This window comes from Littorina saxatilis, linkage group LG1 (assembly GCF_037325665.1).
Source record: "Littorina saxatilis isolate snail1 linkage group LG1, US_GU_Lsax_2.0, whole genome shotgun sequence".
NCBI lineage: Eukaryota > Metazoa > Mollusca > Gastropoda > Littorinimorpha > Littorinidae > Littorina > Littorina saxatilis.
Window position 1 is genome coordinate 54,676,232 of NC_090245.1, and position 25,311 is coordinate 54,701,542.

Consider the following 25,311-nt stretch of genomic DNA (forward strand, 5'->3'; position numbering starts at 1 on the left):
GATGTCACTTCGGAAAGTTTTTGTAAGTGCATGATGCTGCTTATATTGTGCTGCGGATGATGATGATAATGACGATGATGTTTACAGGGTACTGTGAGTACAATGGAAAGCAATACCAGCAAGGAGAGAAATGGGAAGACGGGTGTGCCTATGACTGTGTGTGTGAGGATACCACCACAGGAAAATACAAATGTAACGAAAAGTAAGTACATATAATACAGGGACTCTGTACTTTTTTGGATACCTTTGTGAGGCAAGCATGTGGTTGGGTTTCTATGTCTGTTAGTCACACGCAGATGGTAGGTTATTGGAACGTTTAATTTATTACAAAACAAAACCTTACAATCACGATTTCTTCTTCTTCTCTTATCTTGTCTGAGTTATGTGTGTCACAAACGACCATGAAAAGTATTTACCCAGTCTCTGAAAGCAAGAGGATACCAAGGCCAGATTTTCAAGCAAGTGAATGTGAATTTTTCGTTTTTGTTTATGATTAATGATCCATACATGTTTGTTTATTCTTGATTTTGGAACATATCTGTTTTGAATTTCAAGCACAGTTTTGCCTTCACATATTGTATTACAAAGAATATGCCTCCATCATGTGTCATTTTATGGACTTAGAATGTGTCACACATTGCGTGTTCAGGTGTACCCGTTACGACAAAGTGCCAGCTGGCTGCCGCTTGGTGTCTGACTTCACCAACCCATGCTGCAAGACGCTGCGATGTGATCCCAATTCCATCACGGGAACCCCTACCCCTGGCACCACTAGCAAGCCCGACCCCAACAACCCCAACCCTACTCAAGGCCCCACTCCTGGTCCTAATTGTAAGTTTATATTATGTTGTATGTAGTGCACTTGTTCAATACAAACCCATGGAGTAGACAGTGGAACCCGCTTTTTACGTCCTCAAAAATACGAGAAAATCAGGTCTTAACAAGGAGGGAGTCTTAAAATGGAGGTATATTTACAGAGGTTATGAACAGAAAATCTGAAAAATATGTTCTTAAAAGGGAGCGAGTCTTAAATTGGGGGATCTTAAACAGGGGGTTCCACTGTAGAAACAAATAAAACCCTTTTCAGCGTCATGCAATGAATCTAACCTTTTCATAGACAACATTATGAACGTGAATGAAAAAAACAAGTATATTTCCTCATTTTGTCCACACAGAATATCAGACTTTTTGCATGGTGATATTTGGATGTGTATAGTATATAGCGTTTTGGCAGTGTGTGTTTGCTGTTCTGTTTTATTTTGACTGCAGGGAAGGGTTTTGTTACCTTCAAATGTTGAGGGAATATTGTTAAAGAGTGTCTTGCATGATTGTTGAAGAAGGATCCAGCCCACCACAACACCCAAAGTAACAAATCTGTAAATGGGTCAGTCAATCAGTCAGTTTGTCATTTAATCAATCAATCAATCAATCAGTCAATGCAGTCTTCCACTGTTGTGATGGTATGTAAAACACAGCCGTGTGACACTGACTTACAAGACTGCTCTTAGAGGTGCATTTATGTGTGTGTTTGTGTGTGTACTTGCAGCAGTCTGTGTGTACAAGAACGTTCAGTACCATCAGAATGAACAGTGGATGGATGGTTGCGACCAGAGCTGCCGCTGTGATAATGCAGCCACTGGCGTTTACTCCTGTACTCAAAGGTAGGAGAGACAAACTCATGCTTTTTCTCAACAAAATCAGCCTACATCAGTCCCCATTTAGACAGGCTTCCCTGTGGTTTGGGAAAGTTTATTGAAATTTGGAGGCCAGTTTTCGGGTGGTCATGCATGCTAGTTTGCTAAGTGGCTACTAAACGGAGGGTTAAGTTTACTGTTCAACTTACTGATCAACCGACTGTTTAACGGACTTGATGTTAACACAACAGGTGCCCGAGCTATGACAGTCTGCCGCCAGAGTGCAAGCTGGTGACGGATCCTGAGGACCAGTGTTGCTTGATCCCACAGTGCAAAGTTCCTACCGCTGTGCCCACCAACGCACCTCAACCCAAAACTCCCATCCCCACCCCCCCACCCATCCCTGGGGTGTCTACCTTCAGCCCCCCTCCCATTGGGCTGACACTCACCCCTAAGCCCAGCACCACTGCTAGGCCCAACGTTTTCCCGACGCCGACTGCTGTGCCCGGCAAAGTGACTGGCTCTGCCAAGTACCCTGACCCAACGGTGGGACCCAACGGCGAGAAACCTACACCCAGGACTATCAGTGAGTGTAAAGGGGGGATTCAGTGGATGTGTGTCGGGAGGGGGGGGGGGGGGTGAACGGTTTGTTATGTTTGTGGTGCTGAGAACTATAGACAGGTTGACAAATATTCTAGTAGACAAAGTAGCCAGTTTGATACAAGTTTTCATTAAAATGATAAAACGTCACATATGAGACCAGGAGCGGGGATGTAGCTCAGTCGGTAGCGCGCTGGATTTGTATCCAGTTGGTCGCTGTCAGCGTGAGTTCGTCCCCACGTTCGGCGAGAGATTTATTTCTCAGAGTCAACTTTGTTATGTTATGTTATATGAAGTCTTATATCGCGCGCGTATCTCCAGACTCGGACTCAAGGCGCAGGGATCTATTTATGCCATGTGAGATGGAATTTTTTACACAATACATCACGCATTCACATCGACCAGCAGATCGCAGCCATTTCGGCGCATATCCTACTTTTCACGGCCTATTATTCCAAGTCACACGGGTGTTTTGGCGGACATTTTTTATCTATGCCTATACAAGTTTGCCAGGAAAGACCCTTTTGTCAATCGTTGGATCTTTAACGTGCACACCCCAATGTAGTGTACACGAAGGGACCTCGGTTTTTCGTCTCATCCGAAAGACTAGCACTTGAACCCACCACCTAGATTAGGAAAGGGGGGAGAAAATTGCTAACGCCCTGACCCAGGGTTGAACTCGCTTCCGAGCGCAAGTGCGTTACCACTCGGCCACTTTGTGTGCAGACTCTTCTCAGTGTCCGAACACCCCCGTGTGTACACGCAAGCACTAGACCAAGTGTGCACGAAAAAGATCCTGTAATCCATGTCAGAGTTCGGTGGGTTATAGAAACACGAAAATACCCAGCATGCTTCCTCCGAAAACGGCGTATGGCTGCCTAAATGGCGGGGTAAAAACGGTCATACATGTAAAATTCCACTCGTGCAAAAAACACGAGTGTACGTGGGAGTTTCAGCCCACGAACGCAGAAGAAGAAGAAGAAGAAGACCAGGAACAAAATGTCAGAATTGGCACATTCAGGCATGCTGGGCCCCACCTACTCTCTTTTTACATGGATCAAGTTAGCTCAATTGACCTCAACATTTTCTGTCCAGTTTGTCTTCTGCATTTTTTATTTTTTACTCCCTCTCTGTATATTGAGCAACTCAGCAAGTGTCCAGATTTATTTGATAGGCTTGCATGTTCCTTCCCGCAACCAGACTCCCCCCGAGCACCCCCCCCCCCCCCCCGCCCTAGCACCCTGACACCCCCTCCCATCCCATCCCCCAAAGAAAAATTCACATCACAAGTTACCAGACTTAGGCAATAGTTTGTAGATGCAAACTATAGGTTGAAATATGCCCTTGTGCTTTTTTCCAGCAATTTGCGAATACAAGGGCGTGCAGTATCAGCAGGCCCAGAAGTGGACAGATGGCTGCACCTTTAACTGTGAATGTGTCAACGCCCTGCAGGGAAAATACGAGTGCACAGAAAGGTGGGTGCTGATAAATGTAAAAAAAAAATGTACAGTGAAATCCCTCCATAATAAGACATGATTTCCTCATAGTTTTGGAGGTCTTAAACCCCCGGTACCATGCTACGCTTCCAGCTTTATAGTTTGTTATCCTGGTTCATTGTGAATGACAATGGAAGCATGGACATGGCTGGTACCATGCTACGCTTCCAGCTTTATAGTTTGTTATCCTGGTTCATTGTGAATGACAATGGAAGCATGGACATGACTGGTACCATGCTACGCTTCCAGCTTTATAGTTTGTTATCCTGGTTCATTGTGAATGACAATGGAAGCATGGACATGACTGGTACCATGCTACGCTTCCAGCTTTATAGTTTGTTATCCTGGTTCATTGTGAATGACAATGGAAGCATGGACATGACTGGTACCATGCAACGCTTCCAACTTTATAGTTTGTTATCCTGGTTCATTGTGAATGACAATGGAAGCATGGACATGACTGGTACCATGCTACGCTTCCAACTTTATAGTTTGTTATCCTGGTTCATTGTGAATGACAATGGAAGCATGGACATGACTGGTACCATGCTACGCTTCCAACTTTATCGTTTGTTATCCTGGTTCATTGTGAATGACAATGGAAGCATGGACATGACTGGTACCATGCTACGCTTCCAGCTTTATAGTTTGTTATCCTGGTTCATTGTGAATGACAATGGAAGCATGGACATGACTGGTACCATGCTACGCTTCCAGCTTTATAGTTTGTTATCCTGGTTCATTGTGAATGACAATGGAAGCATGGAAATGACTGGTACCATGCTACGCTTCCAACTTTATAGTTTGTTATCCTGGTTCATTGTGAATGACAATGGAAGCATGGACATGACTGGTACCATGCTACGCTTCCAGCTTTATAGTTTGTTATCCTGGTTCATTGTGAATGACAATGGAAGCATGGACATGACTGGTACCATGCTACGCTTCCAGCTTTATAGTTTGTTATCCTGGTTCATTGTGAATGACAATGGAAGCATGGACATGACTGGTACCATGCTACGCTTCCAACTTTATAGTTTGTTATCCTGGTTCATTGTGAATGACAATGGAAGCACGGACATGACTGGTACCATGCTACGCTTCCAACTTTATAGTTTGTTATCCTGGTTCATTGTGAATGACAATGGAAGCATGGACATGACTGGTACCATGCTACGCTTCCAGCTTTATAGTTTGTTATCCTGGTTCATTGTGAATGACAATGGAAGCATGGACATGACTGGTACCATGCTACGCTTCCAACTTTATAGTTTGTTATCCTGGTTCATTGTGAATGACAATGGAAGCATGGACATGACTGGTACCATGCTACGCTTCCAGCTTTATAGTTTGTTATCCTGGTTCATTGTGAATGACAATGGAAGCATGGACATGACTGGTACCATGCTACGCTTCCAGCTTTATAGTTTGTTATCCTGGTTCATTGTGAATGACAATGGAAGCATAGACGTGACTGGTACCATGCTACGCTTCCAACTTTATAGTTTGTTATCCTGGTTCATTGTGAATGACAATGGAAGCATGGACATGACTGGTACCATGCTACGCTTCCAGCTTTATAGTTTGTTATCCTGGTTCATTGTGAATGACAAGGGAAGCATGGACATGACTGGTACCATGCTACGCTTCCAGCTTTATAGTTTGTTATCCTGGTTCATTGTGAATGACAATGGAAGCATGGAAATGACTGGTACCATGCTACGCTTCCAACTTTATAGTTTGTTATCCTGGTTCATTGTGAATGACAATGGAAGCATGGACATGACTGGTACCATGCTACGCTTCCAGCTTTATAGTTTGTTATCCTGGTTCATTGTGAATGACAATGGAAGCATGGACATGACTGGTACCATGCTACGCTTCCAGCTTTATAGTTTGTTATCCTGGTTCGTTGTGAATGACAATGGAAGCATGGACATGACTGGTACCATGCTACGCTTCCAGCTTTATAGTTTGTTATCCTGGTTCATTGTGAATGACAATGGAAGCATGGACATGACTGGTACCATGCTACGCTTCCAGCTTTATAGTTTGTTATCCTGGTTCATTGTGAATGACAATGGAAGCATGGACATGACTGGTACCATGCTATGCTTCCAAGTTTATCGTTTGTTGTCCTGGTTCATTGTGAATGACAATGGAGGCATTTCCATGACTGCATTTTCTTTCCCTTCCACCACCAGATGTCCGCGCTACCCCAACCTCCCGTCTGAGTGCCGACTGGTGAAGAACATCGCTGACCCGTGCTGTCAGGTGCCGGAGTGTGGCCCTGCCCCCACCCCTCCCTCCACCACGGGTAGCCCTATCCCCAATGGCGCGACAGCCACACCCCCTCTGCTTCCAGGTCAGGTCACACCCATACCTAACCAGTCCACAACACAGGCCCCGCCCACTACACAGAAAGGTTGGTGGAGCTTGAGTGCTTCTGTGTCATCATATTTCTTTCGAATACATCACCTCAATTTAACTAATAGGAGTTACCTTACTTACGAGTGCTAGACTGAGAAGCGTCCTATGTTACCAGTACTAGACTGTAAACAAGGTCGCTAACTCTAGATTTCCGTCGGTATACCATTTAGGGGAGTAGTCTCCCTTTGTCGGTAGTACCTCTCTGCGCATGTGCCAATGCCCACAATCCCCAGTTTCAATTTCTTGCTACGGGGAGCTAGACGTGTATTTAGACCTTTCCCGTCTAAGAAGACTTCCTTCACAGGAACTACAACATTCACCTTCAATCACGGTTTGGGCTTTCCTTTTTAAGGGCGATTACTACGCCCGTATACATTCAATGATTCATCACGTTGAACAACGTAACGAACCGTGAAAATGAAAGTGAAACGGCTTAAAAATGTAACAAAGTTACTTGGTCATAAGTAGAAGGTACTGCAATCATCAATGATACCTTGTTGACACACAGAGCCTAACAGGCTCCGTTACTTGTCTTTTAAAACTAGTGAACATGCAATTGAACGACAACTATTCTTCACTCAGTCGTTACGAATGTCGAACAGATATTTACAGCGGTTGGACCGGTTTCGTTGGCACCTGCAATCTGCATACAGATCACCAGTCAAACAGCGGTGGACAACTGAACAGGGTATGGTAGTCACATCAGTTTCCATGCATACTGCAAGCTCTTGAGGTCTCTAGATGTCTCCTTCGGATACACAGCTACAAGACAGACACTGCGTACCTAGATAAGAGGAATCAAGTGTCTCAAGACATTTGCCTGAGGAAACGACTCTGAAGATCACTCACACTTGGAGTGGAGCTTGTTCAACAGGCCCAAGAATCTTGCCATACAAGCGTCGGGCAACACGGGTGAGCATGTTCAGGCTACATCACAAGGCGGGGAGCTGTTGGAGATAACGCAGAGACGGGGGAAGAAGTGCTCTGAGAACGTCAAGTACAGAATGCTTTCATGACCTGTGGACGGACCCAGCGTAACAACTTGTAAGAGTTGCCCCTTCTTCCTGAATGTCATCTGACACCCGCATCAGCCAGGGGATGATGATAGAAATGTCAGATTGTACAGTCGACACTCAACAGAGGATGTCCGACACCTGTAACAGGTCACATCTCGACTGATAATGGTAACAACTCTGGCAGAAGCATCAACAGGAGAGACGACAGTAGACGTCCTAGAGAAGGGATGGGCCGTTTAAGATCACTGGGCAGGTGCCCCTGAGATGATCAGCAGCTTTTGGAAGACAACCTACCCCAGGGTCAGGCAGTCCTTAGGCTACAAAACCTCATGGTTATCATCCTTGGACCAAGTCAAGAACCGCCCTGATATGGCGCTTCGTGATCGGCTGGGCGTTAAGCAAACAAACAAACCAAGTCAAGGCAAAACCCTTCAACAGGGACAGCACTCAACCTACGTCATGCTTCAGAGACGGACAGACTTGACTAAAGAGGGAATGTCTCCCGAGGTGACTCCGCCCGTTTTTCCATGGACTTTCCAGGAAGGACACTGAGAGATAGTCTGAGGTCTGGCCAGCCATCCGCACTATGAGATCCATGGGCCAGATTTCATAGATCAAGGAGGACCTCTCAGCCCATGCGGATTGATTAGTGCTGCCAGACATCTTGGACTGGGTAAACCATACGTCCCTCCATCATTGAGTCAAATTTTCCTGGAACAAGAAGAGCTTCCTCTACCTTTAGGGGTATTGGGTACGGCCACAGACACACTTGGATTTGGGAAGGCTCAGCCACCCCTTCCAACCGAACCTTGAATTGGACAAGCTTCGTTTGCCTCTTACAACTGGCGCTCTAAGATCCCTGGACCACAGAGATAAGACCTAGAGGTATTCCTCCCCCGAAAGGCATAATGAGTGCGGCAATACCTTTGACAGTGGGTGAATGTGTCCATCCCATCCATATGTAGACTCTCAGATGCCTGGACTCAAAAGCTAAAGGAGGTGGAGGAAAGAGACACAGTGAGATCCTAGCAGGAGCTAAGAATACCGCACAAGGCTATCTCCCTCGCTCCCAGTCTACGGTGACACAAGGTTATTGGGTGAGTATAAGTTGTGTCACTCTAAGAGCTTGAGGTAGAGACACAGTGGGATCCTAGCTGGAGCCAGGAATACCACACCAGCCTTTTCTCCCTCGCTCGAAGAGCCTGAGGTAGAGACACAGTGAGATCCTAGCTGGAGCCAGGAATACCACACCAGCCTATCTCACTCACTCCCAGTCTACGGCTACGCGTCGTTTTTGGGCGAGTAAAGTGGCAACTCGGGTGCTGACTAAGACCTTTGTCAAGTCAGAACTATGCATCAGACCAAGAGAGTACACCTCCTGCCTCAGGCAGGGGCCTGAAAACAACTCTGCATAGTCACCCTAGAGCTCAGCTCCACAAACAGCTGAAGTGCCCCAGAGCTCACAAAGCTATGCTGGTCAGACAATGCAACACTTGCCGCCCGCAGCCACGCCTACTGAAAATCCAGATATGGACTTGGGTGATCTAGGCAGAAGTACTACTGAGATCACAACATAAGACATCTTTGTGAGTTCAACTACCAGGGGGCAGAACTTTGCATCAGCCCAAGATAGTGCACCTTCGGCCATAGGCCGGAGAACATCACTGCATAGTCATCTAAGAACTTGTGAGCTCTACAGAAATCTGGAGTGTCCCAGAACCCACAAAACCTATGCTGGGCAGACAACCCAGCAGATGCCACCTACAACCATGTTTACAGAAAACCTAGTTCAAGGACCTGGCTGATCAAGCCAGAAGACGGTCCTGCTGAAATCACAAATGGGACCTCTCAGTGAGTTGCATGCCAGGCATGGCACCCTCTTGAGTAAGACAAGAGCGGTCATTCAGCCAATAAGGGCTCAGAGATGCCCATGGTCACTGGGGACCCCCTCACGCTATAAGTGTGGAATTTCAAAGTAAGAAGCAGGTTTTCCCCTTGGGTAAAGGCAATACAGCTGGCTGTCTTTCACTGGCTATTCTAGGACAAATGGTACCTATAACCATTAAGGGTAGGCTTATAGCCCCCACATGCGTTGAGACAGGCACAGGAAAGGTGCAGACAGTGACCGTACTGCTGAGCGCACTTGCGCTTACTTCCTGTCACGCAGGAGGAACAGCTAAGTCAGCCTGAATTTACACTGGTATCTGTGCCTACCATCCTCATTAGAGAGGTAAATTCAGAGAGGATATATATATTCATTCATGCGACTGGCACAATTGTTTGCCATGGAAAGTGGTGCCTCAGACCAGAATTCTACAGGATCTCTGGAAACTCTGTCAGTCTCCCTTAAATGGAGGATCAGTCGCAGAGACGCACCTTGGTGATAAGTTCAAGGTATTAGAGGAATTGTTATCTCTGACCATTCCTCATCTTTTAGGTCGTTCACCTGATCCGCCTGCAGAACTTTACGTTGCTGGGGAGTTGGGTCGCTCAAGGCGCATAATGGCAAGTCATAACCATAACCCAACATTGATAAAGACAAGTGATCAGAGGAATAGTAACGACCATCGAGTAGAAACCAGCTCTACATTGACAGGTGGGACTTTCTTTCGATTGTCCCTTTCTGGATCAAGTTGACACAGTGGCAACAATGCAACTTGCCACTCGCCCGACTCAGGATTTCTTGCTTCTCAGTCCGATGATCTATCCTTTTCTTCCCCCGATTTTACAGGGGGGATTCCGGACAAATGGGCTGAGTCGGGTGAGGTGACACCAGATTACCGATCGAAAGTCAACCCTCCAGCCTGTTATCTATTCTCCTATTAGTTAAATTGAGGTGATGTATTCGAAAGAAATATGTATTTTTTACAAGTAAAATGACTATTTCTAAGAATACTCACCTCAATTTAACCAGAGACCCTCCCACCAACCCCGCTATTGACTTAATAGCTTCGAATTGAAACTGGGGATTGTGGGCATTGGCACATGCGCAGAGAGGTACTACCGACAAAGGGAGACTACTCCCCTAAATGGTATACCGACGGAAATCTAGAGTTAGCGACCTTGTTTACAGTCTAGTACTGGTAACATAGGACGCTTCTCAGTCTAGCACTCGTAAGTAAGGTAACTCCTATTAGTTAAATTGAGGTGAGTATTCTTAGAAATAGTCATTTTACTTGTAAAAAATACATTTTGTTGGTGTTCATTGGTTCTCTTGTCTTTGTTTCAAGATGACTTCTGTGTGTTTAGGCATGCATGAATATTTATGTATATATATATGTCTTTATGTTAATTGCCTTTTGCATCTTAATCATAACATGACTATAGGTCGTCTTGCTCACTTCGTCTTGACGTTCTACCCTTTTCCTCATCTCTGTCATATCATGTAGTCTGACAACATGCCTGTTCTGGACAATAGTTATCTTGATCATGTCTGGTAATGCTGATGTTTTGATTGACAGAAACCTGGGGTGATGTGCATGAGAAAGTGCCCAGCTGGGTGGGATGGTTCGGAATGGTTGATCTCAAACAAATCACAGTTTCAATCAAACTGACCCAGCACTTTGTTCCCACACAGTTGGACACTATCTCGTGTACACCAACCCCAGTATGATGATGATGATGATGATGATGATGATGATGTTGATGTTGCCATGGACTGTGTGGGCAGATGTGTGTGTATACAAGAGCAAGAGCTACAGTCAGGGCCAGCAGTGGTATGATGGCTGTGACTACAAGTGCGTATGTGAAAATGGAGCTCAGGGACTTTACACTTGCAGTGACAGGTACGGCTTGCCGTCTGCAGACTTTAAAAGAAGAACAAGAAGAAGAATTTCATTTGCCATGTAGCATTAAAGCCATTAGTAATTGCCCCAGTTTGGGTAGCATTTGTACGGGCATACACTCCTTATAAATTCAATACATTGACTAACAACATAAAAGAAAACAAAAAGGTGAGTGAGGTTTAATAACAGCAAGTTAAAGTTGGCATAGAAATGCAGTCTCATAGCTAAAATCATTGCATATAGTTAAACATGGTGATTCATTTTGTTTTATTGTCCACTGAAAGTATTGCTGTATCTTGAGACTCTGTGGCTTTGCTTTGTGCCCTTTGATATTTTATTTGGATTAGATTTAATCAATATCACTCACATCCGCGTCGGACATCGGACATACACGGATATTTTTTTCCAAATGTCCTATACGTTTTTCATATGTCCAATTGTTTTTGTCACAAAGTGGTCATTGTCCGATTATGCTTTCATTTGATCCGGACATTGTCAGTACTTTCCAATTTACAGTAGTTTGATTCGCTATTTTATCGATGTTTTGCAAAGCGATGTGTCTCTCAAAGCAGACGAAACTTGGGGAGACTTAATGTGCTTTTTATAGAGAAGAGCTTCCAAGGGTCGCAACTCTGAATGCTCCAAGCCGGTTGACAGTTGCCTCCCTTTGCGTTTTTTTTTCTCTCCGAAAAAGCAACATTGAACATGCCGCCGAAACTTAAATTGGTGTTAGAAAAAGGCCAGAAGTGTTTGTACTTCCAATCTCTGCCCTCATCAGCGGCTAGTACCACATTCACATGATGACGTTCAAAAGAAACAGTGGGTGGTGAAGGTTGTGGAAATGTGGGCATCCTCCAGAAAGCGCATGCTCTTCAGCAAGAGAAAGGAACAATCACAGTGAAGTGTCGGCATTAGCTCACAGACAGAACAACACGGTTTTATTACTTACATTTGTTCTGTTACCTTTGTGACAAGAAACTAGTCAGGTTTAATTAGATTTACGTTTTATTTGCAAAAAAGAATGTCCTTATGATTTATTTTTGTTCAGGACAAATGTCCTATCACTTTTGCATTGTCCGGGACATTTGTCCAATGCCACCTCTCATGGATGTGAGCTAGCCCCTGGTTCTCCTCCAAAAACGGACATTTTCCCTTGTCTCTTGGTATATTAACCACTTGACTGCCTTAGGACGGGTATACCCGTCATGCGCTTGTGCAGCCGCAGCGCCTTAGGACGGGTAAACCCGTCTTCTCCGTTCCGGGATTTTCCAGAAATGCTACGTCACTGCTGACACACAAATAGCAGCCAATGGCTTAGTAGGATACCTCATTATCATGAATAAACATAAATGGTGACGCGGTTTTGCGTCTGAAGGCTATTTTCGGCCTTGGCGACAGGGTAGGGGAGAGAAATCTCGACTCGTCAAAATGGCTAACGGTGACAGTCGACCGGGCCTTAGTAGGGAAAAACAAAGCCGGACTGGCGCTACAGGCGGTGCAAATGATTATGGATACTGACAGGGGAAGGGGGAGATCTTCTTTCGGACGATTCGTTGGAAACAGGTAGATGATAGTGATTATAATCCTTTCTTGGAGCAAGCAAAACAGCCACCTGTGTTTGATCCACAGGCACTGGAAGATGCGCCGGACTGATTTTTCAAAAGTTCATATTTAAACATCATTATAAGCCAAACTAATTATTATTTCCATGATTAGACACTAAAAACAGATTCTTGGTTCAATTTCCCTTAAAAATAACATAAGTTTTACTGCCAGTTTGGAGCTAGAATTTTTTGTGAATTATTACACCCCGAACTCAAATATTCCCTGGCAGTCGGGAATGCACATACGCAAGTTTTGATTGGCAGCGAAAGGGTTAACCAAAGTCTGTCAAACAAAGTATTCAGTCAACCTCTGTTTTACGACCCTCCAATTTTAAGACTCACTCTCTGTCAAGACCTGCATTTTTCAGGTTTTTGGAGGTCTTAAAATATACGTATCACTGTATCATCAAAGTGTTCCTACCAAGAGAGAACACCTGCCGTATATAGGTACACTTTAAATTGGTCGATCAGGTCTAAATTCTCTTGACAGGCACCGCTGTAGACACTTTCAGTGTGATTGTTATTGCTTGCCTTTCAGATGCCCAGTGTATCAGTCAGCGCTGCCAAGCGGCTGCTCCTTGGTGGCTGACCCCAGCGACCCCTTCTGCTGCAAGGTCCCAGAATGCAACATCCCACCGAAATTTACCAACACCTCTGGTTACGTCTTCCCTACCCCGCCGCTGGCTGTGGTTACCGGAGGCAGCGTCACGCCCCTGCCCACTCCTCCCCAGAGTGGTCCCACCCCCTCCACTGGCACCACACTGTCCCCTATTCCAGGAGAGAGTACCAGAGGCCCAGAGCCTACCATCCCCAACAGTGAGTTTTTTGTCTATATATATATATATATATATACATGATATTGTAGAGTTGAAAGTTGTTTGAAAATATCAGTATCATCAGGTATGTTAAGGACACTGGCTTTCTCATCATTGCAAGTGCTCATGATCCACAGGCATGTATACAACAACAATAAAACATATGCACACACATGAAGGAACACACACAGCCACATCTGACAACCAGACACACACACACACGTACACATGCATGCATGCACGCACACACGCATCCACATACACACACACACACACACACACACACACACACACACACACACACACACACACACACACACACACACACACACTCACATATAAATAAACTACGAGGTTGCTTGCTTAGTACATACTTATAGGTTGTAGATGACCAAAATAGGAAAATTAACACTGATGGACATGGCTTCCTGTAGTTCCTAGGGATGGTAGAGGAAAGTGTGAGGGCTGTCACTTCAATGCATGTGCAGATGTGTGCGTGTACAACGGCAGAACCTACCAGCAGGGCCAGACTTGGAGAGACGGCTGCAACTACAACTGTCGCTGTGAGAATGCTAAGATGGGTCACTACCAGTGCACTGAGATGTGAGTGTAGCCTCGTATAGTTGAACGCACTTTTAAGACTGCTTAAGATGTAAGAAACTCATATGTTTCAAAAGGCGAGGAGTCTTACACATATTTTGTTTACATGCCTTATGAAAAGAAGGTCCTTAAATTGAGAAAATCTTAAATTATCAGGGAGGGGTTGTTCTTTAATGGGAAGAGGGGGCATGGGGTCATTGTAATGCTGTTATTTACAATTCATCTCTCAATCACAACTGCCTCAGGACCCCTAATTCTCTTCCTTCCTCCTAACTTTGTTCAGAATACAGACTTGATCTGCCTGGTTAATTGTTGTTTCTTTGATGCATGATAAAATTGCCATTCTCTATAAGGAGAATAGTGAGTATTTTCCTCTGATAGAATACACTTTTTGGTTTACTTAACCATACAGTTGTCCTTGTTGTTGTTATTATCTTTGTGATTTGAGTATTGCTGCTTTAATAAATGGCATTGTGTCATAAGACGCATTCACAATTATGTTTGCATCCTGTTGTAAACCTATATCTATATATGTAGGTAAAGGCTTGTAACATGAGACATTTTTCAATTCTTTAATAGTGTAAGATTAATTAGTGCTTGGCCTCATTGCGAGTCTCTGAAATCTTAATTCTAGGCTCCACTTGGGCATTATGCTTGTATGTCTTAGCAAGATTATAAAACTTTTGAATATTTCACCATGTTTCATGTTCTGTCCTAGGGATGAATTAATAAATGGCCTCATTGCCACACAGTCTCTGGTATCTTAATTTAAGTTTTCATTTGGGCAATATGTGTATTTCTTTGGAAGGTGTGAAATATTTCACCTCGTTACATCTTCTCTCCCAGCTGTCCCAAGAACCCACCCTCCCTGCCGCCCCAGTGCCGCCTGGTGAGAGACACCACCAACCCGTGCTGCCAGAAACCCTACTGCGACTTCACCCAGACCACTCCCATTCCCACACCCGGCACTACACTCCACCCACCCACTGGACCCACAGGACCCACCCAGTACCCACCCACCCCAGGTGTGCCCCTGCCCACACCCAAGCCAGGTAAGGATAGCTAGAACTGCCAGAAGAAAAGAACTGAGAAACTGGGAGTTAAATACTTAGACACATTCACGCAGACATGCATGTATGTGTGAACACACACACCCACATGCATGCAAACATGCACGCACGCACGCACGCACACACACACACACACACACACACACACACACACACACACACACACCCACACATACACACACACACACACACACACGGACAGAAACACACACACGAACAGAAACACACACACACACACACACCACACACACACACAATGAAGAATAAAGGAAAACAATGTCAAAGCCAAAGGCACATTTTTTGCCTTGCAGATCACTGTGTGTTCAGCCCGCATTGTAACAAATTTAATTACTGTCAAGATCCCATCATTTTGGCACACATGAGTTAATTCGAAGCAAATCAACAGTTAAGATCTCCATAGTTCTTTTGGTACAAAAATTACTCACAAGAGTATGTAATGAAATCAGTGTTTGAACCTCATTCAAAATCATGCATGAAGTCTCCAGGTGAAAGAGACTATAAAACCTGCTGCTTGTGTTACAGGTATGTGCGTGTACAACGGAGTCGCTTTCAAGCAGGATGCTACCTGGGAGGACGGATGTGACCTGAAGTGTGAGTGTGAGAACGCCTCCACTGGATACTACAGGTGTAACCAGAGGTAAGTATAGGTACACAACTGGGAGCCTGAGGCTGCTGTCGTTGTTTCACAGAAGTCATCACACCAGCATGACAGACAGTCAGAATGATCCCAGTTTCTTGATTTTGTTTGAGATGACTTCTTTGATTGATGTTAATGTCGTAGGATGCGTCCAAGGTTAGAGAGTTTATCCTCAGAGGCTGAGGCAGGATCTATGAACATTTGGAAAAGCTCAATGTCATTGCCTGACTGTGCACAAACTCTTGGTGAGATTCTTGAAATGTGATTTTCCAAAAGCACAGAATGTCTTAAATAAACAATGTTGTAAAAAAAAAAAAAAAGGAGTAGACCCAAATTAACCCTGTGCACGTGACGTCAGCACTGAAACAAGCGCGCCAGTTTCAGATTCACTCAGTGGAACCATGAACCTCAAACAGTGCTAAATCGGCCTGTTTCTAACAAATAATTCATGTTCAACACAAAAAGGTGTTAGGAGTTGCTCTTGACTGTGAGGACTATCTTCTTGTGTGTTTGGCAGATGCCCGCGCTATGATCACGTGGACGCCAGCTGCAACCTTGTGGCGGACCCCCGAGACTCTTGCTGCCGTGTACCTCTCTGTCCCCCAGTTCCCTCCTCCACCGCCCAGCCCACTCCCCACTTCGGACCCACCCTCCACCCACCCACCACCCGCAACCCCAACAACCCCACCCCCTCCGTCAGTGGGGTGCCAGTCCTCATCCCCACCGCCATCCCCGGTAAAGTGGAGGGGGTGGGTGTGGTGCCCACCCCGGGCGTCACCCAGAGACCCAACCCCGACAACCCCTTCCAAACCCCTGCACCCACCAAAGGTCAGTGGTCATCCGCTTTTTTATTGGTCGATTGGCTGGTTGGTTGGTTGATTGATTGTTTCATTTATTAATTGATGTGTGTGTGTGTATGTGTGCACATGCTCTTTTTATGTGTATACATCACTGTGTTTATGACTGGCATGGTTGGCCTAGTGGTAAGGCGTCCGCCCCGTAATCGGGAGGTCGTGGGTTCGAACCCCGGCCGGGTCATACCTAAGACTTTAAAATTGGCAATCTAGTTGCTGCTTCGCCTGGAGTCCGGCATTATGGGGTTTGTGCTAGGACTGGTTGGTCCGGTGTCAGAATAATGTGACTGGGTGAGACATGAAGCCTGTGCTGCGACTTCTGTCTTGTGTGTGGCGCACTTTAAATGTCAAAGCAGCACCGCCCTGATATGGCCCTTCGTGGTCGGCTGGGCGTTAAGCAAACAAACAAACAAATCACTGTGTTTATACTGTGACACCCCCCTGTTTTAGGACCTAACAAATCTGGGAAAAGTTTTAAACAGAAGGAGCTCTTGAAATGGAGGTAAATGTACAGAGGTTATGAACCGAACATGTGAAAAAGCAAGGTCTTCCAAAAGAGAAGAAGTCTGAAATCAAAGAGTCTTAAAATGGGGGGCTTCCTACTGTAGGATGAACACAGTGTTTGTTGTTGTGTGCCTTACCTACCTACATGCTCTTCAGTGTGTCAGCACACCTGTATATATGTCACTGTGTGTATGCGAAGAAGCTAAACACAGTGTTTTTTTGTGTGTGTTGCAGCACCTGGGTGTCTATACAAGGGAGTGGTGTACCGCCAGAGCCAGCAATTCTCTGACGGCTGTCAGTACGACTGTGTCTGCCTGGATGATAAGAGCGGCCGCTACAGCTGCACAGAGAAGTCAGTCATCTCTCATTAACTCTTAGGTGCAAGTGCCATCTGGGCTGAGGTGCACGAAGCAAAAGTGGGTGCCACCCAAGTGAGTAGGAGCCAGCCGCAAATCTCAATATCAACCACTCGGACCCCGCAAGCTGGCTCCCACCCACTTGGGTGGCACCCTGTGACTTTCGCTTTGTGCACCTCAACCCTGGCTACTGAGAGAATAAATTGTTACTATAGGGTAGGGTAGGGTGAGGCTAGGGTAAGGTGTTGACTAAGCATGAAGCAGGAATTTTCTCAGTTTGATCAGTTTTTCAGCGGGTAGTGTGCTGGTAGTAGGAAAATAAGATCTGAGCAAAGGATTGTGGAGAGATGACCTAGTGGTATTGATGACGCCATTGTTGACTCTTTTCAGGCATAAAAGTTTCGAATCTCTGCTCTTGCACTGTTTACATTTGAGTGAACAGTTCTCAGAGCTCGTAGAATGTAACATCCTTTCACGTTGATGCGGGAAAAGTCTGCAGCTGGGACAGTTGATAAATACAATTATGTCTGAAAATGGCATAATATTGTGGTGAATATTTTTAGTATCAACCAAAGCATCTTCATGTTTTAGTGCCAAAGAGGCTCTTGGTCAGTACTGAATCCATCTAGCCTTTTTAAAAACAATTTTTACTCATTTACATTTTACAGCTAAATAAGACCGAGGGCTGAATTTTACATCATTGTGGTTTGTTTATTTTACCTGCACAGGTGTCCACTGTACCCTAGCATCCCCCCCGACTGCCAGCTGGTGAACGACCCCAAGAACCCATGCTGCAAGACCCCTCAGTGTCGGCCCAACCCCAACCTGCTGCCCCCCACCGCCTCCCCTCAACCCAATGGCCCAACCGCCACCCCACCCACCGGCTCCACTGTCTCACCCAACCCCAACAACATGCCTACACCTGCACCGCAGAAGCGAGGTGGGTTTGAGGCACACTGACAGTTTGAAACCAAGGTTAAGATTTAAGAACGGGCACCAGAAAGTTGTGCAATCGACTGAAGTAGTTACTGCACAAGGTTATTGCATGAGAACATAAGAACGCTATGATCGCACAACGCTTGTGCAAGGTCTTTACATGTGTTAAAGAATTCAGGCTTGCAAGCTGTTGCTATGTAAACAATCCAAATTTTGCTTCAAGAGAACAAACAGCTTTCAAAATTTGCTACTAGAAATTTACTTACTAATTTCTTGAGCATAATTACAAAATAAATATCAGATGATTTTACTTACAGTTGGTGTACTGTATCCTACTCGCGTCCCAGGACATCACAACATTTCTGTTCGCTGAATCACAAACAGTAAAAGGAATATGAATCTTCACAGTAATTATAAAAGGCATCCAACTCGAAAGTCTCAGAGGAGCAAAAACTGGGAAGGCTGAACCCAGCTAGCCAACCCACTGGCTCGGTGTGTTTTTAAACAATGAGAGATTTGTTCGATTGCAGAGGTGTGTGTACACATGGGCAAAAGCTACACCCTTGAAGAACGCTGAAGGTTAATATGGAGAATTTTTCACCTGCGATTTCAGAGGTGTGTATGTACATGGGCAAAAGTTACACCCAGGGCCAGCAGTGGGATGACGGCTGCAGCAAGGTGTGTGTCTGTGAGGACGCCAAGGCAGGCTTCCACAGGTGTTCCGACAGGTGAGACGCCCACTTTACACCGCTTACTAATTCATCATTCGTTGTTGTTTTTGTTTTTTTGTTTTGTTTTTATACACTTGAACATGGCAAATCTGACAGCAAAAATTTTTGTTTTTAAATTTATGAGATCAAGAAAAGTTAAAAACAGCATTTGTAACTTTGAACATGTACAGGGCAACTGTACCTTATCTTTTCTTTACAAAGTGAGGATGAACAGCTACCCATGATCTGTTTTGAAGCTAACGAAGACGCAGGCAAGCAAGCAAGCAAGCAAGCAAACAAGAGGCAGAAAATAGAAAGAAGGAGAATGATAGAATAAAGAGGGATGATGATGATGACACAGGATGTGTAAAGTAATCTTTAATTTACATATTCTTACCCCAATTCTCATAAATGCATTGACTTCAATCTCACATGCTGGATGTCGAAAAACTACTCAAATTACCTGCCCTTGCAAGGGTGGTAACCAAGCTAAAAACAGACGCCATAGCCGTTGCTATGCCCTGTCCCACCTGGTTACCCATAACCCACCGCGCACCACGTGAGCGCCGGCATCCGGAATAATCATTCTCGACTTTTGACGACACACGTCAGACGTGCGGAATTCGTCTGCTCACTTGGCTTTCCCTAGCCCTTGTCTTGGTGACGTTTTGGGCTTGGGGGGGGGGGGCCTTTACCTGTTCGCCTTTCTTTTGGTGAGACCTGCCCTTTTTATTGAATTGAATTGTTTGTTAGCTGCTTGTTTACAGCCGCTTCCGAAATTTACTTTTCTAGTGGACTACGATTTCGGCCATTTACAAGATGGCCGATAGCAAGCAGTAACTTAGGGCTAGGCAGGAAGTGAATAAGGCTGTGCGGGTTGTCGACCCTTCGAGTAGTACTGCTTTTGTAGTAGCTGTTCGTGCGGATAAGGTTTCGTTTTTCCTTCCCAGCCCTCCTCTCCTCTTAAGGAGAACCAGTCAGTGTCTTCCACTTTCGGGGGACTTCACGATGAAATATGTGTTTATTTCTCAGCTGTTTCAGGCACGATCGGCCCGCCCACTGTGGCGGCATACTCCTTGGCAGCTTTGCACCGTGGTCTGGTGCAAATGGCCAGTTCGGTTCAGCCCTTTCTGCCTCTGGTGGCTCTGGGTTGTTCGCAGGCACCCTCTCCTTTCGGGAGGGGGGGGGGCCTGCTCCCTACCTGCCTCTGACCACTTTGATTACCTCTGGTATTTCTCAGTGTGTTGGGGGGGGGGGGGGGCGGGGGGTGTTCCTGCTTCGCACCGTGGTCTGGTGCAAATGGCCAGTTCGGTTCAGCCCTTTTTGCCTCTGGTAGTACTGGGTTGTTCACGAGCACTCTCTCCGTTGGGAGAGGGGGCCTGCTCCCCGCCTGTCTCTGCCCGCTCTCCTTGCTTTTAGCACAGCTGAGTCGGGCAGGCAGCCCCCTTACCGTTTGGAAGGGGAGTGGGGGGGGGGGCACGGTAAGTCACAGCCTGGGCTGGTTCCCACTCTGCCTCAATGGGGGCAGGGGGCTGTGTCAGTGGCCCACCCTTTCCCGCCCTCAGGGCAGGATCGGGTGGGGGCTGTGACGGCGGCCCACCCTTTCCCGCCCTCTGGGCGGGATCGGGTGGGCGCTCTATGCCTCTATTGTCCTTGCCCCTACCCCCCCCCCCCCCCCACCCCCCCTCCTCCTCGGGGTGGGTGGGCGGTGGGGCTGCTGGACGTCAGCAGGAGGACAGGTGGGGGTCGGGCGTTTATGGTTGCGTCTCTCACCCCGTCTCTCCCCCCTCCAGGGGTTTACTGCTGTGGCGAGCCACCCCCCTCCCCATCTGGGGCGCAGCGTGGCTCAAGCCAGTCAGCACAGCGGGGGTGCCACGTACGGCCTTTCCAGGCTACGTTACATACTCCTCCTCTGCCCCATTTGGGGCAGGGGGCTGTGTTAGCTGCCCGCATTTGTTGTCGCGGGTTGGTTCAAACTGGTCAGACCGGTTTTGGCGGCTGGGGCCAGTCTCTCGCACAGCGGTAGGGGAACAATGAGCTTGGCTCTCCTTTGTTCTCGACAGGGTATCTCGCACAGCGGTTGGGGAACAATGAGCTTGGCTCTCCTTTGTTCTCGGCAGGGTGCTGTGCCGGCTGCCTTCCCCTCTACCCCCTTGGGGTAGGTGGCGGTGGCAGGCGGAGACAGAACGTGCTCTTAACTCACCAGTCTCCCTTTCTTTGTGTTCTGACACAAAGGATGGTGGGGACTCGGACTACAGTATCGCCTTGCCAGTGGTCATTGTCCTCAGCCAGCATCTGTCACCCCCCACCCCACCCCCCCCCCCCCCCACCCTTTTCACTCTCACTCTTGGCGGTGTTATCAGCAGGAGTTTTAGTACACAACTGCTGGTGGGGATTCGGACTCCTCAGTTGAGGAGGGAGAGTGTGTAGCGCTGCCTACTGCTTGTAGGCTTGCTATGCAAAAAGCGGCTGCTGTGGCAGCTTACTTTTTCCCGGATGGGGGGGCGGATTCAGAGCAGGTTGTCTCTCTTCCTCCCGCTTCCGCGGATGATTTTGGGTTTACGCGGGCTTACTCGCAATCGTTTCAATTTGCTGAGTCTCCGGTGATTGCCTACCACATGTCGCAGCTCTCGGCTTGACCCGCACCTCAGGGTAGTGGTCTTCAGCCTACACCTTTCCCGCTGCTTCATGTGCATGGTCCTGCTCCTCCTTCTGCTAGCCAGTGGCTGGCTTCTGGGTTTCAGGCTGCTTCGTTCTCACTTTTAGTGCGGAAGAAGATAGGTTGGAATGTCAAGTCTCAGGATCTGATCCAGACATTTTCGTTGCTAAGGGCTAGTTTTTCCGCTCCGTCGGGACTAGTCTCTTGGCTTCACAAATAGACCACAGAGAACGTGGGGTTTCGAGATGTTACTCCTCCCTCTCCTCTCTGGAGGAGGTGGGACGGCATGGTCTAGAGTTATCTGCTTTTGCTGAGACTCTCCTCTGTGCTCTCCTACGAGCCATCTTTTCCTCCCTGGACTCGTTTTGGTATAGGGAGGATGCCTCGGATAGGGCCGTAGCCATGCTGCTGGCAGCTCTGGCTAGGGTCATCACTGAGCAGATGAGTTCGTCAGTGATGTTCTATGCCCACACTGTCTTCACCAGGTGTGATCTCCTTCTTTTACAAGGGGTTTGTTTTCACACCGATTACGGGAAGCAAGGGACAGGCTTTTTTCGGAGTTTTGATAAAACCTACTCAGAAGCCTCAGTCTTGCCCTTCCTTCATAGACAAGTAGCAGCGCATTGATGCGCTCCCGGTCACAAAGTGGGTGTTTCGTTCAGTGACTCCTCCCTCTCCTCTCCGGAGGAGGTGGGATGGCATGGTCTAGAGGTATCAGCTTTGGCTGAGATTTTCCTCTGTGCTCTCACACGAGCTTTCCTTATGCGTCCTGCAGACAGGAAGTGGTTCCGTTTCTGCTGGGGTCACCAGGTTTTTTCAGTTCAGGGCTCTGCCCTACAGGCTGTTACTGGCCATGAGTTGTTACCATGGTGGGCATTCAGTCGGTGTTCTGATCAGACAGAGAGCTATTCGTCTCTGGACGACCTCGGGGACTGGTTGATCTTTTATCAGAGTCAATCAGCTTGCCAGCTGCATTTTCAGATGGTGTTGAACCAGGCTTTTTGCCTGGCGTTCTCAGTGAACGAGGCAAAATCTGAGCTGTCCCCATCCCAGGTTTTTTTTACCCGGGCATGCCATTCGACACTGTCTCTTGGAAGGTTCGTCCTTCACAGGAGAGAATAGAGAGGCTTTAGGGTCTTATCACTGCCAGACTGGCACGAGAGCAGACCTCTGCGAGGTCCTTAGCCTTGATCCTCAGTCAGACGGAATCGATGGCTATGCTGGCCCTCTAGCCTTTCCTCAAGTCTCTTTGGGACTCAGCCTCACAGGTCTGGGACAAGAGGGTCCTCCTCCAGGGTGGGTTCCGCCACGCGAGTAGGTGGCTGGAATCCAATTGGATCGCTCAGGGCCTTTTCCCTAGCTTTGTTCCCCCCCTGACTTAGACCGCTTCAAGGATGCGTCTGTTTGGATGGGAGCCTACTTTGGCAATTACAGTCTTGGGGCTGTGGATGTAGACTCAACTCCTTGGGCATCTTTATTGCCTGGAGTTAGGAGCAGTAGCTCTCAGTCTACTAGCCTTTCTTTGTGGCTATATACAGGCATGTCCGGTTGCATACGGTCAATATTTCTGTTGCTTCCTATGTGAACTAGCAGGGAGGAGCAAGTTCTCGCTCCCTGTCAGACAGAGTTTACGGGATTCTGATTTGGTTTCTTTCACAATAAATCAATTTCTCAGGGGAATATCTCCCCGGCCGGCTCTATAATCCGGCCGACTCGCTCAGCAGGACCTCTCAGGGCTTGCACATGGGTTGGGTCATCTGCATACAGGGCTGGAGGTTGTGCTGTTTGTGTTACAGATCGTGGGTTTTGACTCTGGTCTTGGTGCATGAAGCATATTGGCCCTCCACTTTCTCTGTGTATGCCCCTCATTGGCCTCCTTGGCCAATTGGCGTATAGAGCCGGGGTGCAACTCCTTGGCGCCCCTCTCTCAATCCAGGTGGTTAATCACCTCTGTTTCTTTTTTGGCTCTGGGCAGCTTGGCCTCTTCTTGGAGGTTCCGGCGTCTCGGCTATCTCAGGAAACAATTAGGCCTCTCTTCTGATGTTCATGGCGCTTTTGCGGACATGATCAAAGGACCTTGTTTTAAGAGGTTTAGAGGCGTCCCTTTGTATAACGCGTAGGACTTTGTTCGTCTTACTCTGGGCCTCAGCTCCGGAGGGCAGTGAGGCACATGCGTTGTTGGGGTTTACCGGAGGATGTAGCCTTGGAACTTGTAGTTCCGTTTTTTCATGGTTTTTCGGCCAGATTTCCTTGAATCAGAAACCTGGTCAATCTCCTCTGGTGTTTAATTCCCTTCTCTCGGGAGGATTCTTGCTCCGGGCGATTTGGATTTTCTAACTGTCTGGTTAGAGTTTTAAAATCCTTTTTAATTTGCGCTCAGTCAATTGGAACTAAGAGCCAAAAGCTCATGTTCTTATCTCTTTACACTATAGGTGGTAGAGTCTTCTCTTTATTGACGCTCACAAGAGGTGTTGCTACTTTCTCAGGACAGTCCCAGGAGTGGTAGCTTATTGAACACAGGGGGGGGGGGCGTTCAGTCCTCCCTCTGTTCCTTTACAGGTGTTCAGGAGTCCAGAGCCTGGGGTTCTTCTCTCGCTGGTGGTGTTCTTTTCGCCTATGCGAAGTTTTGCCAACAGCTCTTTGGAGGTCTGATGACGTGTTCATTGATTTTTTACCTCCTGGACATCTCCTGCTCTTAACTTGATGGGGCCATTTCCTTGCCCTCGTTAGTTTCTGCAGGACAGGTTCTCTCAGGGACATAAGTAAGTTCCCTCTGCCTTTAGGAGCATTCTGCATTTATGAGAATTGGGGAAAGAATATGTAATTTAATGGAAAATTTCAATAGTAAATTTTCATTTGATTAATATACTTACCCAATTCTCATAGTTAATACCCACCCATCCATCCCCGCTACTTAATTTCCTACTGGTTTTTGAGAAGTCTCGAATGATTATTCCGGATGCCGGCGCTCACGTGGTGCGCGGTGGGTTATGGGTAACCAGGTGGGATAGGGCATAGCAACGGCTATGGCGTCTGTTTTTAGCTTGGTTACCACCCTTGCAAGGGCAGGTAATTTGAGTAGTTTTTTTACATCTGGCATGTGAGATTGAAGTCCATGCATTTATGAGAATTGGGTAAGTATATTAATCCAATGAAAATTTACTATTGAAATTTTCCATTTTGCCTGAACTTGTTCACAACACCTTTCCCTCTGCACAGGTGTGTCAAGTACGACAACATCCCAGCTGGCTGCACTCTTGTGGCCGATCCTAACGATCCTCTGTGCTGCCAGGTACCACAGTGCGCCCCCACCCCCAACCCCAAGTTCTCCAACCCCACCTCTGGGCCCCAAGTTGTGGTCACCCCACCTGTGGGTAAGGTGACAGGTAGGGCACCTGTCCCCATCCCCACCACCGCCCACCCTGGTGACGCCACACCTCAGCCGCCAGGTAGGTGTGAAGACATGGACTTCTTCTTCTTCTCGTTCGCTCCTTAAGAAATGGTCTGACTGTGATGCCTGGTGGGGTGTACAAAACTTGTTTTGGTTGTCGCTTTGTCAAGGTTTTTTCTTTGTGTCTTTCTTT

General features: G+C 46.9%; 1 protein-coding gene across 2 annotated transcripts in view; it reads left to right on the forward strand.

The window, feature by feature from the left end:
* Window positions 1-25,311, forward strand: part of LOC138974150 (uncharacterized) — a 127,960-nt gene that overhangs the window by 35,095 nt on the left and 67,554 nt on the right. For both annotated transcript variants that reach the window (XM_070346848.1, XM_070346858.1), the window contains 16 exons: window positions 88-202; window positions 650-831; window positions 1,547-1,661; window positions 1,886-2,220; window positions 3,595-3,709; window positions 5,935-6,155; window positions 10,847-10,961; window positions 13,104-13,381; window positions 13,869-13,983; window positions 14,827-15,032; window positions 15,594-15,708; window positions 16,226-16,536; window positions 17,301-17,418; window positions 18,151-18,362; window positions 18,972-19,086; window positions 24,947-25,176. In XM_070346848.1, coding sequence (XP_070202949.1) covers window positions 88-202; window positions 650-831; window positions 1,547-1,661; window positions 1,886-2,220; window positions 3,595-3,709; window positions 5,935-6,155; window positions 10,847-10,961; window positions 13,104-13,381; window positions 13,869-13,983; window positions 14,827-15,032; window positions 15,594-15,708; window positions 16,226-16,536; window positions 17,301-17,418; window positions 18,151-18,362; window positions 18,972-19,086; window positions 24,947-25,176 — 2,898 coding nt within the window. The remainder of the gene's footprint in view (window positions 1-87; window positions 203-649; window positions 832-1,546; window positions 1,662-1,885; window positions 2,221-3,594; window positions 3,710-5,934; window positions 6,156-10,846; window positions 10,962-13,103; window positions 13,382-13,868; window positions 13,984-14,826; window positions 15,033-15,593; window positions 15,709-16,225; window positions 16,537-17,300; window positions 17,419-18,150; window positions 18,363-18,971; window positions 19,087-24,946; window positions 25,177-25,311) is intronic.